The following is a 20,484-nucleotide window of genomic DNA, read 5'->3' as shown; positions in this document are numbered from 1 at the left end:
TGTAGGCAGATATTTTGTTGTATTATTTAAGATCCTCCACAAACACAGGACTATTTGGAATTGCGTATGCTCATTTTACATTGTGTAGTCTAATGCATCAGCTCCTCCTTCAGCCCCCTTTTTTGACACTGACCACGATAAACAGGACCATCAGCCTCTCCTCACCTTGAACCTCAGTGAGCCAGTCTGGCTGGTTGTAGTGCTCAGAGGCAATGGTAAGGGTGTTGAGAAACACAAGGAAGATCACCAACCAGTAGAAAACATTGGACTTGACAGCGGCACGGCACTTTCTCCTGCAGAATCGATTCCATCGGCGCCAGTAGCGACTTGAAAAATCGGAAAAGGAAAAGCTCTTTTCAGATAGGGATCCTTAGGCTATTGCAAATCTCTGTCAATAGAGACTCTGGTCTTGATTTATTGTTCAAGAGTGGTGGAGAATAATTTTAAAGTTCACCCTGAGAAATGTTCTCTCATTCTTATCTGAGTCAACAGTTGCGATTATCCTTCCTTTAGCTATAGGACTAAAGTTATTCCCAAGCCAATTTGCAACATTTAGACGTGAATAAACCTCTTCAATCTGGTTAAGACATCCATTGCAGCGACCTTGAGAGGTTTTTTAGCCCAGTTCCAACAACAAAAAAACTATTCTTTGTGTATTATGCTTGTGGTCTGCAATGGAACCTGGCCCAGTTTCAGGATAGTCAATGAAAAGATGCCCACTGTATACCATGGACCTTTGGACTAAGTCTTTGGAGAGGTGAGGTCAAATAAAATCTGTGGAACATTTCTAACATTCACCAATGTTCAGGACTAAGCCCAACAGGAGGGCTAACTCTGAACTGAAAAACAAAACTTAGAGGACCTCAGCCACTCACCTTCATGCTTGGAACTAAGGATATCGTTTGCTAATCAACAGACCTTTTAAAGTTTGCCTTCCATGAACACACCCCCTTGTGTCACTGATTTCTCAGGGTAATTACTAACTACAGAAGATATTTAAAGCTAATTACACACCTCCTACTCTTCAGAATTTAACTTGCATAGCAACCAGTTTCTAGGCAACACTTGCCACTGTATAATACATCTAATAGTTTTATATAGATATTATATACATATATGTATATGTGTGTGAGTGCACGCGTAGGAGACACACACATACACAACATTACAGGAGGAGAGAACTTTTCTTGGCTACTGTTCTCTTATATATTATTTGGCCATGCTTGAGGACAGGGTTCAACCTCTACATGAAAAAAAGCCAGGCAATGTGAACATTGCACATTGGTCATTAATTTTACAACAACATTTTAACAGGCAATTAAATCCAGGCTGGTTTAGCTATGCAATTTATAAAGGCACCCAGTCTAGCTAGCACAAACATTTAATAAGTGTTGTGTATTTTGCAGTGGATTTGGGACAAGAAATGATCTTCCCAGCTTTCAAAATGGGCAAAACACTTAGGCATTCATGTTGTCATTAAGTCGTTAGCAAGTAGACACACTTCTGTGTGTAGTTGTGCGCTAATGTGCATACACATGACCATGTGATGACACAAGCGGGTTTTTGTGCTTGCACCTACAGACAAATAAATCCATGAATTGTAGGAGTGTGATCATGTACGCAACTCTCTGCACAGGGATGCATACGGGCATATGCATGCATATGTTCATTCCCGAATTTACATTATGGTTCATTATTGAGGTAAGAGTTGCTCATTTGTCCCAGTTATTCTGAAAATGAATTTATTTTTCTATAAAATTGATTCTGAATTCAGCATTATGGAGGCAGCTGGGCTCCTGCTGAAGAGGTAGAAATGGCCCTCAATAACCAAGTTGCCAATAATTCAAGTCAGCCTTTTCAGTGGAAACCCACAGTTAACCCCCTGAGGACTGCTTCATATTTTAAAAGTTTTAAGTAAACAGAAAAAGAAATACTGTCATAAAATCTCCACATATCCTATGGCAAAAGGGAGCATGTTAAGATGTAAACCTCATAAATTGAAAGATTTACAATCAAGCAGAGCAGAGTAGCGCAACAGAGTGTAGGAAAGAGAACCTTGAGCTGACAGGGTTGATGTTGATGGGTGTGGTACAATTAGTGGCTGAACTTTTTTTCTTCTGCTTTTACATTTTATGCCTCTAGACATGCAGCTAGCAATCAGATAGGTACTTCTGAGCAAAATACTGCCAGTAGTCCCTGTGCCTTATTTCAGTATGAAACTAAGAAAAAGGATCTTGATTTTTGACGAAAATCTCTCAAGTTTGGCAGTATCTTCTAGAATCACCACTATGTCTCACAGATGCAGGAGTAGGCATTTCATGAAGTGAGGAATGAAATCAATGGAAAGGAGCAAAAGCAATAGTCGGTTTTACTTACCTAAACTTTGATTTGGAGATCCGATGCCTGAAAGATAAGAATTGCTATTAAAGTCTCTGAAGCTGTCCCATACCTCCCAGGCTTTTACGAGAATAGCAATAGAAAGAAAAAAAAGCTATGCTCAGACAATTTTTTAATGGACACTCTTTTCCTCTTGAATCTCCTGTAAGTCAATGTAAACACTGGGCATGGCTAGAATTCCCTGATACACATATCTTGTTGTTTGGTGGGAGTCATCAAGTCATGCTATGATGTGATTCTATCATCTACAGACATAAGTGAAATAGCTTTTCTCTTGGGTGAAAGCCTGGTCTAATGCTAGGGGTACTCTACATCTGCTACCAAATTTATCTTTCAAGTATGACTCTTTTTTCTCTTTTAGTCACTACGTTTTTTTTCTTAAAATATGTATGACTTTACACAGACAGACTTGTTGCTTTCACACATCACCTGTCACTTCAGGATATATAAGCACATTATGAAACCATGGGGAAAATAACACTTTCTTTTTTTTTCCCAACAATTGAGGGAAAACAGTGCATGGTGGATATTTACAAACTTAGATACTAACACTTATTTTTCTTTGTTATCTATGTAAATTAGTTTGAATTCAAAAGGGTCTGAACAATAACAGATTCTATTGCTATCAATTAATTTTTGGGAACTATAGAATCATAGTATGTTTAGGGTTGGAAAAGACCTCCAAGATCCTCATGTCCAACTGTCAACCTAACACCACCATGCCTACTAAAGCATGCCCTGAAGTGCCACATCTGCACGCTCTTTGAACACCTCCAGGGATGGTGACTCCACCACTTCCTTTGGCAGCCTGTCCCAGTACCTGATCACTTTTTCGGTAAATAAGTGTTTCCTAATATCCAACCTAAACCTCCTCTGCCGCAACTTGAAGCCATTTCCTCTTGTCCTATCACAAGTTATTTGAGAGAAGAGACCAACACCCGCCTCCCTACAACTTCCTTTCAGGTAGTTGTAGAGAGCCTCCTCTTCTAAACAATCCCAGTTCCTTCAACTGTTCCTCATAAGACTTGTTCTCCAGACCCTTCACTAGCTTCATTGCCCTTCTCTGGATGCACATTCAGGATTTAATTTCAGGATAAGGATAATAATTTCAGAAATTAAGCATTCCTGAAAACTTGGCCATGTTCCCACTAAATATGTGTTTAAATATTTAATTCCATGCACTTGGATTTATTCACTTAAATAATCGCACTAGCCTTTTCTGAGAAACCAAAGGCAAAGCTGGAGATAGACCCCAATTCTCTAACCACTACCTTGCACTGCTTGACACATGTCCTAGAGGGTCTTTGAACTCTTTCCCTGTCTTTTAGTATGCACATAAGGGTGCACAGAGAGATATAAAGGTGTGTGGATGCAATGACATGAGTCAGAGGTGATTTAGGAAACTGCAAAATCCACTACCAATAACAGAAGAAATGAGAATCTGAGAAGTGACTATGAAGAAGATATTTCTACTGGACTGAAGCATTTCTTAAGGTTCCCTCTATGATACGAAAGTGATTCACTGTTGACAACAGTCAGCAAAGGTCTTACTGTACTGCCTTAAAAATGGATTCACTGTTAGTAGACATGGGACAAAGTAATTCTCAAAGCATCTAACATTACTTTCTGTAGCAGTCTTAAAAATGGTCACGTCCCTGTTTGAGGACATCAGTCACTGACAAGTAATCAGTGATGGGTCAGTTTCCTTATGTGGAAGAGATTTCAGTGATAGGAACATTTCATCAGCAGATGGTTCAAGCCCAAAAAAAAAACCAAAACCCCTTTGCACTGAATACATAATTCCTGCTGTGTCACAGGCGGCTTGTCTAGGCCACATACTAGGCAGCAGTGTGGTTACAGGCACATGCAAGAACTCTTTTGCTAAAGAAGAAATAACGCACTGGCTGAACAGAATGCTGAATTATGCTGCAGAGACAAAGTGAGCTTTAACAAGGATGACGAGTAAAGCACCTACAAAGCACATCCTTAATGTTAAAGCTATCCCAGCTTCTCACTGAGACTTCTTGCTTGATAAGCACTACCTACAAACTAATGGATCAGATTTACAGGCAACAGGAAAGAAGGCTCAAAGAGAGGGGAAAGAAAAAGAAGAAAAAATTATAACGGAGGTGAAAGCTGGGCACTGAAAAGGAGATGGTGAGGACCTTCATAGGAAAAGGTTGGAGGGGGGCGGGGAGGAAAAGAAAGCAAGCGACATGCCATGGGGAATCTGCCTGGTGGAAGGTGAAGGACAGGGAATGTGAAGTCCTCTGGTGACCTCTCTGGCTAATGGTTTCCCAGTAAGGGAGCTATGTGGCATTTAAGGAATCTTTTATTTATTTAAGCAAAAGAGATGTGGCAGATGTAGCACTCATCATGCATGTGATAATTATATCTTTGGAGCATTATGAGCTGCAGCCAAGTGCATTCAGTGCTCCCACAGGTTAGCTACAGCCTCCCCCCGCCATTGCCTTACTGCTATGGCAGAAGGCTTTATCACATGTGGGTGTGCTATATATATAGAACAGGACAAGGAAGGAGGAAGAGATTTATATTTAGAGGCAGAATCCAAGAGTGAAATGGAATTTTGGAAACATGAACTGTACAACAACTGATTCTGAAAACATTATGCCTGAATCTGAAACACATTTTTCAAATCACCCTTATGATAAAAAACCTTTTGTCTTTCAGAACCAGGCTTAACTAAATCATATAAAAAATGCTTTTATGGCATCACTAGGGGCTGCCAGATACTCTGGATTTGAGGCCTTGCCACGGCCTCTTTGTGACACTCCAAACTAGCATTTGCCAGGGGTTTAGGGTGGACCAGATTCTCTGCTGAGTTTAAACACAGATCTCTTGCATCCCTGGTATCCTGGGAGCTTTATGTCACTGGGAGAAAGAGAGCATCCCTGTTTGTGTCCAGTTCTGGAATGTCTTGAGAAACTACCTTTGTTTACAATCATCGTATAGGAGTCTACACAAAAACCATTTTAGATCACTACTGAGTGTTTTTATCATAGAAACCATGTACATCAGACTATCTTTTAGAAAGACAAACACAAAAATCAGACCTCTACTGTTTGACTAGCTATCTTTCAAATTCTCTAAAATGCTTCTATCTTTGCATAGTTATGTACCACATACAGACAAGACAGAGAAATTTAAGGATTTTATCAACAAAAACTCAGGATAACAAGCATAATTAAAATGTAGCAAGATATCCTACAATCTGAGAGATAAAGTCTTCGTTTCTCTGTCCATGGTGGACACCAGAAAAAAGAAACTATGTGCTTGTGAAGGATGTGACACTGTGGTATAACAGGGATTGAGGACTTTGTATAATAGTACACACAACAAACAATTCTGGAAAAATCTTGTAGGTCTCCAGTCATGACACAAAGACCATGTTACAGTTGCTTTCTGGGTGTAGAAATTGCTAAACATGACCATGAAATTATCTGGCATGCTGGTCACAACTACTTTTCCACTATACGATCCTGCCTATAGGCAATCATCTTCACAAGGACTTAGAAAAGCCCTTGGATACTACTAAGAGCTCTCAAAAAAGCAGTAACAGAAATTTACTGACTCTGCCTCTAGGTTACATATGATTTTGGGGAACATCCAAAGAGCTGCACTGCGTGAATCTTACAGATTTTTAGAACTGTGAGAACACAGTCTTGATGTGACTGATTTTGTTTTAGTGCAATACGGTGCATTCATGCAGTTACTGGTCAAGCAGCATTGCATTTTTCCCTCTCTGTTCCTGCTGATGACATTTCATTGCTTCTAGTCAGGATGTTGGCATCCCTGAAGAGCAGATGCCCACCCTAGGGCCCTTTTTCCACATATTATTGGGACAAGAGCATTCAGTGACATGACATTTTCAGGAATGTATGCTGCATACCTGATAATCTCTCAGTCTAATAAAGTGTTAGGGCTATGTTCTACCCTCAGCTATGCCTCTGTGAATCACACTGAAGCAATGGGCCTCCATCCTTCTGCCTGCTATCCTCTGTACAACGCAGTTAACACTGAAGCGTTGCACAGGGACATGCAACAACCTTTTCTTATTTCTGACCATTAATTAAAAGCTTCCAGCAAAACAGAACAGACGACTGGCCCTGGAGAGCTTGGGTTCTGATGTGGACTGAGATCCTCCTGCTGAGGCAATCACTGAATTTTAGCAGAGTTCATCCACACAGTGATGCCTCTTCTCTTTTTTTACATTCTTGCCCTTCTTGCACAAGCGCCAGAGAGCATGCCAGCCTGAAGGGAGCGATGCTGGTTTTAAGAGAAAGGGGCTTGCTGGCCAGCAGTAAGAATCTACCTTAAGAAAAGAATCATCATTAAGAAAACCTGTCTAGCTTAAAATTCAGCTGGTTTGCTATTCAACAGGCTTTCTTACAGGCTGGGAAAATAGGCCAGCACTTCAGCATTTAGTGAATAATCCTGCTCTCCCTGTGGCAAGTCACAGGCAAGGCCTGTCACAGAATCTGAGGTAAGAAGATAATTCCTCCTCCACAAGGGCATGCTATTATCCTTTAGACACACATCTAGAGCTGACTGCGAGTATCAAAAACACCTTGCTCATAATAAATTGGAGAGCAGTAGCTGAGGCTGACACATAAGGGTTGATCCTTTGTGTTTTCCTGATGAAGTCAGAAGTGGTTTCAGAGCTTTTGGCAGACTTTTCTTACCACTGCTCCTGATGTGGTGGGGACTCCTGATGTGGTTTTGTCCTCACAGAAGGAGGCTATCTTGTGAAAACCAGCAGCAACTACAGTGAATCTGCAAGCAAACCAACTCTTTCACCTTTATCACTGGCTACTACACTGATTATTGCAAGAACTGCACAGGAACTATGTTCCTGGCCAGAATAGCACGAAGGGAAAATCACTGATGGTTCAACAGCCAGGAAAAGCTTCCATTATTCATAATATTTTCAGGACACATCATTTTCAGTGGGAAAGCCAGTGTAGGTTGTTCATTTTGGTTTATCCTGGTTTATTTTTTTAACCCTCTTTGGTGGAAAAGCAATTGAACTATCCCCAAAATGTATGAAAATCTTGGCCAACGTGAAAATGCCAAGTGGCTTATTATTTCAGTGAAAGCAGATAATTTTAAGCTCTATTTCTGTTTGAACTCAAGTGCTTCACTTTTCTATTGAGCCTCTATGGAACATTAGTTTCCACAAAGGTATTTTTTTTTTTTTTTTAGCTAATATATATGTATAAAAGCAATCTCTATTGTGGTACTCCAGATCTGTAGAGTTGTATTAGAAAATTAACATTCTGGTTGTGTTGGATGATTACATATCCTGACATCCCACATAGAACAGATTACTACTGATTATGAGCAATAGCCTGTCCTCAGGAATCTAAGTCCTGCACGGCAGTAACCATTGAGGCTCAGGGAAATTACTCGCTATTGGGAAGTCCTGGGTATAAAGCTATCCTGTAAATAGAAACCCATTGCTACTAGTTCTGGGTTTATCCCACTGATGCTTGTTTTGATGCTTGTTGCAGAGGAAACATGTTTCTTTGTACCCAGAGGCAACAGGTTATTAAAGCTGTGACATATCAGAAGATATGTTCCACTTCCAAATGTTGTCCTTGAGGATAAAAGCTGTCGTGTTTCTAGTGCAGGGCAGATGTCAGTGTAATACAAGGCGACGCTATGACAGGGATGATAGACTGTGGAAGTTGTGAACGCTTTTCAATGTCCCGTGGAACCTTACAAAACCCTTTTCAAATTCAGATGCCTGACAAAGCTAACACCCACCTTAGGAAGGGAACTACTCCCTGCCACAGCTCTCCTGATGGCAGCAGAATTATACCAGGAATGAATATGAATGAGGTGGGTTTTTTTTTTTTTGTTTAGTTTTAATTCTAAGAAACTGGATTTACACAATAAGCAGAGAGATATTAGATGTTAGATTCCTCCTTAAACTCCTCCTCCTGGTTTGAAGACTGGCATTGCTCCAGACAGCGCAGCTGATGAAGGCAGTCTCTATAGTGTGGATACTATAGAAATAAAAGCTTCTTTGAGACAATTCTTCAGTAGAAGATAGCTTGTGTTTGAGAGGTACTCTCCTGATCTCACATAGCATATGTCTCTGTGGAGCTGAGAAAGGCTGTCAGAGAAGATCTCCTTTTCCAAAAAGCATGCTTGAGCCTGGCTTCTCAAGCAGATCTTTCTGTCATTCACAGACCCTGTCTTTCAAAGCTCTACAGCTTTTTTTATAAGAACAGAAAGAACTGCCAGTAATTCTAAGTTATCTTCAATAAAAATGCCTCCTCTTTCAGTCTCTTGGGTACTTTTTTCCTTTTATCATAAGCGCATTCTGATGGCAAGGTCAGTCTGTAACCATGGGGGTGGTGCTGGGGTGGTTAAATGCCCTAGCAGCCTGATGCCACTGAATAAATAAATATATTACCTTTGATTTGAAATCTGCCTGTTGCCTTAGTCATATCTGGTAGCAGCTTGCCCAGTGCAGTCTCTGCTCTCTGGGAAAAAATGTGTTTACAGCCAGGCCATGGCCACTAGGTCACTTTAGCAGGCTTCGTCTGCAATAGATGAAACTCAACAATCGAACAAAAAGCTTCTCTAGCCATTTCAACTGTAAAAACAAAATCTAGAGGGCAGATGACTGCTCAAAAGTCCGGGCATAATCTTCAACTAGAGTAATCAGGGTGGCATGAGTATAATTATTAATACTTATTGAAAGTCACTAATACTAGATGAGGAACTTATCTGAAAAGCTCAACTGACTTACCAGATGAATTATCTCTGTTCTTGAACACTGGGCCAAATTCTGATGCTCTTAGGTTCCAATAAAGGAAAACACTCATTCAAATAAATTCTTGCTTACATTTTATATGTTCCAGCAGCAATATTGGCCTATGCGAGGTTTAAATGAGGGCTCAGTGAGAAGAAGAGGATTTAATACTTTTCAAAACCAGGAAAGTTCGTTTCTCTCTCTGTCTGAGTGTGTAATGCAGTAACAAAACAAATCCAAAAGGATTCCAAGCCTCAGAATTAAAGGCAGATTTGAATTTACCCATAACTGAGGAATCTGCAACTCCAAAAGTCTAAACAAGTATTTTACAAAAGCAGGAAGCACTGGCAAAATTTGTATCTCACTCCAGAATTTAAAATATAGTGATACAGCCATTCGTTTTCCTGGTTGAAGGAGCCTATCCATCTCTTAGAGATGAAAAGCAATCTGAGTGAGGCCTTGAGGATCTTAACTGTCCTTGGGTAAGGGCTAAAAAAAGCTCTTCTCAGTAACAGACTTCATTTCCCCTACTATACATCACCCATTTTCAAATGAAGTGGAAAGTGGCAAGGAAACTGTTTATCTCCCTGACTCTTACATGTCGTGCTCTGGTGAAACTTAAAGCCCTGTTTTAACATTTACAACATGGGAAGAAGAAATGAAGTGCTATTTTCCTGTCATTTTCCTATGTCTTCTTCCCTAAAATGTGTTGGATGTAGCCATCCCTTCTCCTAATGGCAGGAGTATAGTGATCACTGCACCAGACTACAGCATTGTCATTCTCCTCTGGGCACATCGGGCTATTTTAAGTAAACTCCATTCTAAGTCATGATTACATTTAGAGCTGGGTTTAACTTCAACTCTCCTGGCCACATGCCAGCTAAGATAATTATATTCTGCTTGCCAAAATTCCCCATGCAGTTTCAGTGCAAAACAAGCTGTCCCTCATCATCTCCTTATACACTTGCGCCCTTTGTTTTCAAACATCTGCCAAATTTTACCCTGAAGGTGGCTGAACTCTAATGCTGTGAAAACAATCCCTGCATTTACAGTTCATAAAGTGCTTTAGGGTCCTTTGGGATTAAGGGCATTAAATGGATGCAAGCTGTAATATTTAAAATATATGCAACTTTGTAGTAATGGTTGCCATTGTTGTTGGTACTGTGTAGCAGCAGGGGACCCATTGTGTTGGGAACCATAACTGCAGAATAGAGGTTGTTCTCCAAATTGGATCCAGCTGGAAGAAGTGGTCACATATCCAGCTGCTGCTTCCTGTAATGCAACAAAAGCACAAGAAACTTGGTGGGGGTGCTAAAGGGAGAGCTACAACTGCCTTAGCACCATGAATAGATCTAGCCTGATTCCTTCAGAAGAGAGTTCATACTCTAAACTAAAAAGCCAGACTCAGCAGGCAGGCAACAGCAGGCAGGTGAAGGAAAGCTATCACAAATAATTTCTCCTAGGGTTTGTAAAGTCACTGGCTGACACTTACAGGAATGCTGATTGAATTTACAACATATTCCACATAACACATCTTGTAATGTAGATAAGATCTCCTCCTCTTCAGTTTGTAGAGGAGAAGGCCAAGGGTGTGTGTGGGAGATACAATCAAGGTTTACGAAGTCCTGAAAGTGATAGATAAGCTGAATGTGGAAGCGTTGATCACCAAATCTCACAGTATTAGGAGGAGAGGACATTGGAGAGGACGTTCACTGCAAGGGGTAGTAAATCAGCTTAAAACAGATACAAGAAAGCACTTGTCTACACAGCAGTTAGTGATTTCTGAAACGTGTGGCCACAGGAGATTGTGAGGGCAGACAGTCTTAGCAGGTTCAGATAAATCCATGGGTGACAGGTCCACTAAAGGCAAAAAGCAGAAGTGTGCCCTCTAACATCTCTAATCCAACAAGCATGAATTTGGGAGCCATAAAAGGGGACTGGAAAGTAGGAAATGGCCAGGCTTGCGCACTTGTTCTCCTGTCACAGTCAGGACCTGAACACTGGGCCAGCTGGACCACAGGTCTGGCAAAATAGAATGTTTCTTACATAATTATGATGAGCATTTGACCAACTCTGAAGGGCTGAAGGTATGCCCAAGGACACGACAGAGCCTCAAAATACTCCAGCATAGTACAAGCTATAGCATTGATATGCTTAGTCAATTCTTCAAGGAAATTTGGAGGGCCTAACATATTCCCTCACAGACAATTTTTGTTCAAGTCATGCAAAAGGGAATAAAGGACTCCTCTTGCCTATTCTTGCAAAAAAAATACACTACATAATATAGTATTCTGTAAGTGCTATCTCACATATTCTTGAGCATCTCCATTAACTACAATGGTGCAATTTCAAGGAAGCATTACTCCCTCTTAACTGATGAATTTCTCTGTCACTATGGTATTGTGTTCAGCATTTGAAGGGTGTAATTCAGGCTGCAGGATGGAAGTTATCATCTATGTATTTCTATTACAAGACACTGAAAAAGTGTACAAGAATCATTAGAGAAATTAAAATAGATGACTCACTTCCACTCTTTGGTCTACATATACTGGATTTGATTATCTATCACCAAAAAGGAATTTTAAAATAAGACCACTGTTATCCATCAGTTCTTCTTTTCACTATTATGCAAAACCAGAACTGCTTATCTTGGGCATCCTGTGCTTTATTTACATCTATGTAAGCCCAGAGGCTCTCCACTAATGTCCAGAGTGAGTTCACATTGCAATTAAGATAAGAACCAGGATCAACAGATCTTCTGCACCCCCTCCTTTCATCCATTGAGGGGTTTCCTTCCCCTTAAAAAGCCTGACATTTGCCCTGGCTTTACCCCACCAAGCTCAGTCCAACCCCTTCATACATATATCTGTGTACATGTACTCACGCTAGCCTAGCACCGCAGTTTTCGCCTTCCATATCTGCTCCAGGGACGTTGTCTGTGTTCACGGACTCTGTCTCACTGGTGGGCATGCTCACTGTAAGAGTCAAAAGGAAGAAAAGGAGAGGGTTGGCCATTAGAACCTGGCACATCTATTAATGAATCACATGAGTGAAGGAACTGGCTTAATCAAAAGACTCTCAGCTGCAGCTCCTGAGGATTAAGCAATTTGCTGTGTAAGCTTAGTGCCTCCCTGCACAGGCCGTGCTGGGCAGGTAGACTTCAGGAACATACACAGGATACTCAAATGCTAAAGAAAAGGGAAGAAGCAGCTGCTCTCTTTCTTTCAGAGCCAGTTCCTGGAAATTTTATGAATGAGAATCATTGAAAATTAGAGAACCTGGCAAAGCCAACAAAGAAGCTTTTGCTTGATTCAGCGGAACACTTGAAAAAATGCCCCTGTACTTGCACCAGCCCAACCATCTCACTGCCCTCCCCAGTCTCTTGTGCGATGAGTAGAGAGCAAATAAAAAGTACCAGAATGGCAGGTATTCAGACGCTTCTGCTAGCCTGATAGCAAGCACCACGTAAGTAATACTGATGGCTCATCTGTCATATACTAACCATTAATGTCTTTCAACCTTACACTTATAAACTGGACCTACAGGGACAAGAGGGGAATTCAGACTCTCTGCCTCACTCAGATATTACCAACAAAGGAGCTAGCGGATATGGACTATGGTGGAGATTTTATGTTGACATCCACCAACTAAGAACTGGACAGAATCTCCTAGGCTTTTACAGAAGTGTCATGGAACAAACATAAATGAAAGTAACTTTAGGTGTGAACATATCTCATGTCGATTCAAGGACCTGTCACATCTTCTATTTGTTATGAAACCACAATATTTTATTTGCTTCTACAGATCATTAAAAAAAAAAAGAATCACAATTTCCATTCTACTTGCTCCCAGCTCCTATATGAATGCTAAGAACTCCTAATATATAATCATTCAACATAAGTTAGGACAATGGAGAGGATCAAATGTGTGTCCTCTTATCTCCTCCCTGCTATTCAAATACACAAAACAAATGAAAAAAATGATACTTAAAACTGAATGATGGAGGAGTTAAACAGATCTCACGGACGCCTGGTAGAACTTCAGAACATGACCTATATTAGCAGTTGGATATATATCTCAGGTGAGACTTGACAGCATGCACTATCAGCTGTTGGAGAAGCTTCTAACAGCCTGTAAGAACACGTTACTCAGTACTAAGAACATATCTATTTGTGGGTCCTTGGTGCAAAAGGAGGAAACGTAGAATAAATAGGTTCTGCATTTCAACTGGGCAGATGTTTAACAGCTCATGGGACCAGGTCTTCCTCCAGAGGCTAGAAAGATATCAGAAGATTCTTCCAAAGAGGCCCTGGGTTCCTGCTTTGAAATCATTATGGTACAAATGTGTCTCAAAATTAACTATACTTCCTTCACCCCATCCCAACAATTCACATGCCTACAACATATGTCTTGGGAAATATAAAGTTCTTGTGCTGTGTACTTAGGACAGTATGAAATAATGGACTCTTTTTTACTCTTGACATAACTACAAAATATTGTACTCTCGTGGTGTCTGTTTCTTTACAAAGACTAGATGTTTTAATAATCTTGTCTGTTTGGAAAGACAAATGAAGGAATCAACTGAATTCATATTTTGATGTACATGAAACAGTCAAGTAAGCTGTAAGAAAAAAACAACATTCATAATTAAAATTTTTGGTCCAGACTAAGCCCTTCAGGAAAAACACAAAACGCCGCTATTTTGCGAGTCATCTTTGAGGATGAAGTAAAGCACTTTCAAGACATATTTGAGTTTATTTGCAAATGGAAAACAATTTTGAAGACATTAGCAAGAGATTGATTTGCAGAGCAGCTTATTATCTTGAGTGCATGAAGAGGACACTGCACAAGCAATAGAAAAAGCAAGGCACACACATGCAGAAGTATACAAGGTATAGATATGTTAGTCCATATAGAGATATAAAGACACATATACACAGATATAGGCAGTGTGGACACAGAGTGCAGTGGAACATTACCATGGGTTTCTGTGGAGTGACTAAACCAAGCAAACTTTCCTTTCTTCTTATCAGGCAAGCCAGCTGGAGTGCTTCCTTTCACAGACAAGATGGTCAGTGTCAAGTATCAGGAACAAGACATCAATAGAGAACATGCAGCCAGTGACAGGCAAAAGAAAAAAACAAGGAACTCAGCTTACACATGACATCCACTTCTGTCTGAAAACTTCATCATGTGAATTAAAAGTACAAAATTAAAACCAAAGATATATGGAAGTATGAAATAATATAACAGATCATCAGAGGAAAACTCTTCCTTGCTTTCTGTGCCTTTTTGATATCTGACTTCTGAGAACATGAAGTTGTCGAATTTAAGTTTATAGGTAAAATCTTTTTTTCCAGTCATATCAATAGCAAAACTCATCTTGTTTGACTGTCTGACCTATTGAAACTGATGAGACTAAGGCAATCAAAATTTGTCCCCAGGTTATCTCCTGACCCGGGGTAGTCACATTTCTCTGTCCTTCCCCATCTCAGACGTACACCGCCTTACCCAAACTAGGATAACCATAGACAGTGCCTCATTATTTCCATTTGATTTTACACCTGGCGCTTGCCCTCTGATGTCCTCCGGCTGCGTGGCTTTTCATGGCATTACTTAATGTTGATGCTCTGCGTATTATACACAAACGTCCCCAGCCCCTACAGATCTGATGTGCGTGCACAGAGAAGTCTTAGAGCGTACTCACACTTCCCTAATCTTACTGCTGCAGAAAGGCAAAGGGAGGGATGCAGGTGCAGCAGCATGTGGATTGAAGAGACTCCTGTGGTTCAGGCTAGCTTGCTGGCACTAGCTTATACGAATTCATTACACTGCACCGATGGAAAATGTTAAAGACAATAAAAAGTATTAAGACGGTATCAAGTATAAGAGGAATGATGGACTAGAAGTTAAAAGTCAGGACAGACAGGAGATTAGGACTGTATTCCCCAATGTAGTATGCTCTCAGTGGGCCAATCAATTATTTTGCCTGGCACCTCACATAGCCTTTGGTATCAGGGGATATTGGCACCCTGGCTCCAGTCTAGAAACAAGGCAGGCATTTTTTGCAGTCCAGGTAATTCATTACTGGAACCATGTACCAAGAATGCTGCTGGTAAATCCACCACAGGAATGTTTTAATCAGGAAGAGATTTTTTTTTTTTTCTAAATGGTGGGCTCTAATCCAGACCAGAGTTATGTTTAGGACCATGGTATACAGACTGTGCCATCTCACTGGCCACTTCCTCCTTGTAATTTTGGGAAGTGAGATAAAAGCAAAAAAAAAAGAGGCAAAAGTAGATTTCCTCTCACCTGGGCACAGAGGGACTTAGCAGCAGAAATCCTGGTCCCTCACCCCCTGTGCTGTGTGTGTCCAGTGATTTAGGCACTCTTACAGGAGTAGTTCTCTGTCAACTTCAAGAAATCCACTGCTTGTAACCAAAACAGAGATCCCCAGAGGGTTTGGTTGTGGCAGACATGGAGGGCACATTGTCTCCCTGTGGGCCCCCCACCTTCCCACTTCCCAGCCTTCAAGCAGACCATTAAGTCTTCCATCTACCACATACTTTGCATTGCAGGTGCTTCAGCATCCAAACTGCAGCATGGACAAGGCAGTGATCGATCCCTGTGCACACTATTCAACCACACACCTAACATCCTAAGATATGAGGTCAAGCAACTAAATACCCATGTTGTATATAGGTGCCTTCTTGACAGTAGAGAACAACTCTGCCCCCTCACCCCTCCATCCTGATTGACAGTAAGCAGTTAAAGGGGTGAGAAGACATTTCCATCAAGCAGTTTGCCTTTGCCAGACTACACCAGGAGCAGCAGTGCAACTAACAGGGCAATGAGTACACAGAGTGGGTGGCTCACTTCAACCAAACCAGTACAGGGACAGGTCCCATAGAAGGTACTACATATTTCACAGAATTATAGAACGGTTTGGGTTGGAAAGGACCTTTAAAGATCATCTAGTCCACCTCCTCTGCCATGGACAAAGACATCTGTCACCAGATCAGATTGCTCAAAGCCCCATCCAATCTGACCTTCCTATGAAAGAACATCTCCTATGATTGGGCATCTCATCCCTGTGTACCTGTTCCTGGGGCAAATCATGCTATGCTTACATGGCAACCTCTTTTTTTTTTTTTTTTTTTTTTTTTGGATTTATCATCACATCCATAATTCACTCTGGTTGATAAAATCTCCCACTAGTTACATATTCTCTAAGTAACACAGCACAGCAGTTTATTAAAATGAAGTGAAACAACTTTTTAAAAGCGTGCAAGCATCTCACGGTTTCAACAGAGTGCAAACCATAAGGACAAGTAGTTTTTTTACTTTCTCTACAGTTGCTTATGAAGCCTTTGCACTTCTTATGTCTTGCCACAGAGTGGCTCATCTCCCAGTGTAGACTTTTTCTCCTGGATTACCTAAACTCCAATTTCACATTACTTATAAAGCTTTCCTGCAGCAACTAAAGCAACAACAACAACCAAAAAGCTATGTAGCAGCCTCCTTAAAAACAAAAATAAATCTGAGAAAGTCTTCATGTAACGTTCTGTTATGAGACCCACAGACAGAAATAAGGACAAAGAGTCTGCAGTCTGTGACTGGCTAGACAGATAGATGTGCAGGACCCTTTGAGAGCCTCTGTTCCGTGTCACTGACATTAAGCACTGATACCAGATCTACTCTTGCACTAACATATGTCCCTTCTCCAGTGAAATGCCCTACGGACATGCAATGAATTATTAGATGGCAGGTTGCCAGAAGACAGCCAACCACTGAAACAGAAAGCTGGCACAAGCAAATACCCTTCTGTGTAGCCCTGAGAGAATTTTTCCTCTACATACTTGGAGAATAATATTTGCTCCTAGTTCAGAAATATCATTACCACTGTTGTACCTTGCATTTATGACGTTTGTCATCTCAGCAGTAGAAGCAATTCTAATATTCAGATTTATCTCTATGGATTATACTATGTTGCCACACTTGTTACTGAATCTCACTTTAATACCGTGACAATTTAAGACTGAGAGGTCATGCAGAGGCAAAGGCTTCCCAGTTCCACAAGCATAGACAAATCATAAACTTTTCATAGATTTTAACAGGACATGTTACTACATTACTTTGCAGATCTGGCCATTAGTTTTAGAACTGGATATGTCAGGTGCTATTCACATTGTCTGACTTCACATCCCTGGTCTAGCTTTTTGAGTTTGGCTAGAGAGGCAGATATATTCCTATCACAGGTTTTCTGAATGCCATACTGATGTCCCTCTCAACCATATGGACAGGCTGGACATTTACCTTACGCCCTTGGGTCAGGCACCTGACTTGAAACAGCGTGACTATCCAACAGTATGTTCATTCATATTGAAAAAGACCCATAGTGGGTTTTCAGATCAGGAAAAGCAACAATACACTTAATTGAGTTTTCTAATATGCTTAATGAGACTTCAATTTCTCCAACACTCCAATTTCTACTGGCATTGAATTACTTTGCAAAGTGTGGGTCTAAATCACTCCTTTTGCCCACACTGGTATTTGAGGTCAGAAAGACCTGACGTCACTCCACCACCATTTCACCTTATTGGGTCACCTTGACCATATGACCAAGCCTTTCCACGTATCTGTTAATTTTCTCTAAAATGGGGATTATAATTCTGCACTCACCTTGCAAACCTCTGGGAGGTCTGCAGATGACACACATTACAATAAGTGCTAAGTACTATAGTTATTACTGATGCTAATGTCTCCCAAGCCAGATTGCACGAAACTATAAAGCAAATCTAAAGAGCAAAGAAGTCCTGTAAATTCTCCAGCTGGGATTTAAGATTTCTTTTTCTATCAAGCACAACAAGAATAAACTGCAATATCCAGGTTGCTTCCTTTAACAGAATGTTCATCAAGTGAATGACTTTGTCTCCAGTAAAAAATCTGCATCCCATGGTGCCTCTCATGCCCATCATTTCATGAATAAGTCTATGGGCAGCTGTCAGAATATCAACCAACTCATATTTTTTCAGTGGAGAGCTCTCATTTTAATTAATACATGAATATTGCCTAGCTTTCCTCTTCTCATTGCCTGTTTTGGAAATGCGGCACTCATTCATCTTACCCATTAATTCAAATAAGATACAGCTTTCATTCTGCTAGATGCACACAGTGTCTTGGTAACAATCAATGAGTATGTCTTAAATGCAAGCAGCACACAGAAAGTAAACTGTGCAGAGGTAAATGAATAGTTTTATCTAGATCTAGTGATTTTGTCAGGAAAATATACTACATACAACTGGGGAACTCTTTGGTTTTCTGTTTTGAAAGGGAGTTCTGCAACAGGGAGCTGCTACAGGAGAAGAGGAAAGGAAAATTGAATTATATGTAGAATCTTGGTGATTACATACCTCCCAAAGTTAGACAGAATGCATCAATGGATCTAGTACAGTAAAAAAAAAGCCAGAAAAATTGTGAATATACTTGTAAAATGCTTACCAAGGCCAATGCTCCTCCAGATAGTATTATACACACAACATTACACTAAATACAGGTAATACATACACTTTGCATAACATAATTTTGGGTTACATAGAAACGACTGCAATCACAAGGAGAGAGAGCTTGATTCATACTTTCATTCAAGGTTGGCCACAGAATCTAGGATAGTAATAAAGAGCCATAAAGTGATTGCCAGTTGTTTCCACTTCAGCCAAACAGAAAAAGGCTTTTGCTAAAAAGATCTTTACACCAGTGAACCAGCAGCAAAGGTGCTGCAGCCAGTATGTTTTAACAGGGCTTGCCGTTACAGCAAAACCAGGCTGGAAGCTGGACTGCATCAAAGGAGACTGATGCAATGTAGAACAGTTTACTGAATGGAGCAGTAGAAAGTAGGAATATTGCCAACACTGAGATGGAGCATTGTCAAACTTTTCATTCACAGATAAATTATATATTTTTCAATATCAATTGCAATGTATATCATTGGACCAGTTGGAGAAGGTCCAGAGGAGGGCCACAAAGATGATAAAAGGGCTGGAGCACCTCTCTTATGAGGACAGGCTGAGAGAGCTGGGGCTGTTCAGCCTGCAGAAGAGGAGGCTCTGGGGAGACCTGATAGCGGTCTTCCAGTACCTCAAGGGGGCCTACAAGAAAGATGGGGAAAGGCTGTTTAGTAGGGCCTGTTGCGATAGGACGAGAGGTAATGGTTTTAAAATAGACGGGGGTAGATTTAGATTAGAAATTAGAAAAAAATTTTTTACGATGCGAGTTATAGAACACTGGAACAGGTTGCCCAGAAAGGTGGTGGAGGCCCCATCTCTGGAAACGTTCAAGGCCAGGCTGGATGAGGCTCTGAGCAACCTGACCTAGTCAGGGATGTCCCTGCTCCTTGCAGGGGGGTTGGACTAGATGACCTTTGAAGGTCCCTTCCAACCCTAACCATTCTATGATTATATGATTCTATATAAAAAGACTTGCTTTTACATGTCCCTCTTCCTTTCCAGAGGGTCACCATATGCACATACGCATTCTATGATGTTGAGGGATGCAGTCATGGGCTAAGTGAATTTATACGGTACACAAAGAGGAATAGGAGAGATGTATCAATTGTACCGTCATGTGATTAACAGATCTGTCATTACCACATGCTGCACACCTCTGATGCATTACCCTGCCACTAATTAATCTTCCAGGGACTTATTTTAGTAGAACAAACTCCTCAGCTACTTTAAACAGCTGCCATTTTTCTTCTTTTTATAGCAATATTGACAGCAATATGCAGCATTCCACAAATATTTCTTTATTTCAGCCAGTGAGTAGAATGCACATGACCATGTAATGGGCACAGTCAAAGTCCTGGCCCTGGCCTTTGCAAGCCTCACACATGTTCTGTTCTGTATTTGAATGGAAGAACTTAAAATTCTCTTCTCACTTTGCTGCCCGAGTATCAAAGGGATTCTTTGCACAACCTGCGGAACCTCCAAATGTCTCGTAAGCACAGGATGCAAGACTCACCTAAAAGCAGACTTTACAGAAAGGAATCTAACTTTCTGCTAAAAAGGGCAAACTGAGCAGTCTCCCTGCGTAACTGGTTGTACTGCTGAGCAAACATCCAAGTCTGTTATAGGAGTTCAATCACTGCAGAGTATCTGCCTGCAAGTGCAATGGAAGTTACTCTCTTCATCCCTGTGGCTGAAGGAGGACAGATGGGCTGGATCACAGGGTGACAGAGCTGCTACTCAAACAGATCTCAAAAAATATTCCTCTCCTGAATCTGGATCCTCCTACGACATTCTAAA

General features: G+C 40.8%; 1 protein-coding gene across 1 annotated transcript in view; it reads right to left on the bottom strand.

The window, feature by feature from the left end:
• Positions 1–20,484, bottom strand: part of CACNA1C (calcium voltage-gated channel subunit alpha1 C) — a 446,904-nt gene that overhangs the window by 112,777 nt on the left and 313,643 nt on the right. The window contains exons 10-12 of the mRNA XM_086755747.1: positions 12,066–12,156; positions 2,377–2,403; positions 166–326 (exon numbers count right to left, since the gene is read on the bottom strand). Coding sequence (XP_086611873.1) covers positions 166–326; positions 2,377–2,403; positions 12,066–12,156 — 279 coding nt within the window. The remainder of the gene's footprint in view (positions 1–165; positions 327–2,376; positions 2,404–12,065; positions 12,157–20,484) is intronic.

This window comes from Chlamydotis macqueenii, chromosome 1 (genome assembly GCF_036417535.1).
Source record: "Chlamydotis macqueenii isolate bChlMac1 chromosome 1, bChlMac1.mat, whole genome shotgun sequence".
NCBI lineage: Eukaryota > Metazoa > Chordata > Aves > Otidiformes > Otididae > Chlamydotis > Chlamydotis macqueenii.
The sequence above is the reverse complement of the archived record's forward strand: the minus strand, read 5'-3'. Positions and strand labels throughout refer to the sequence as shown.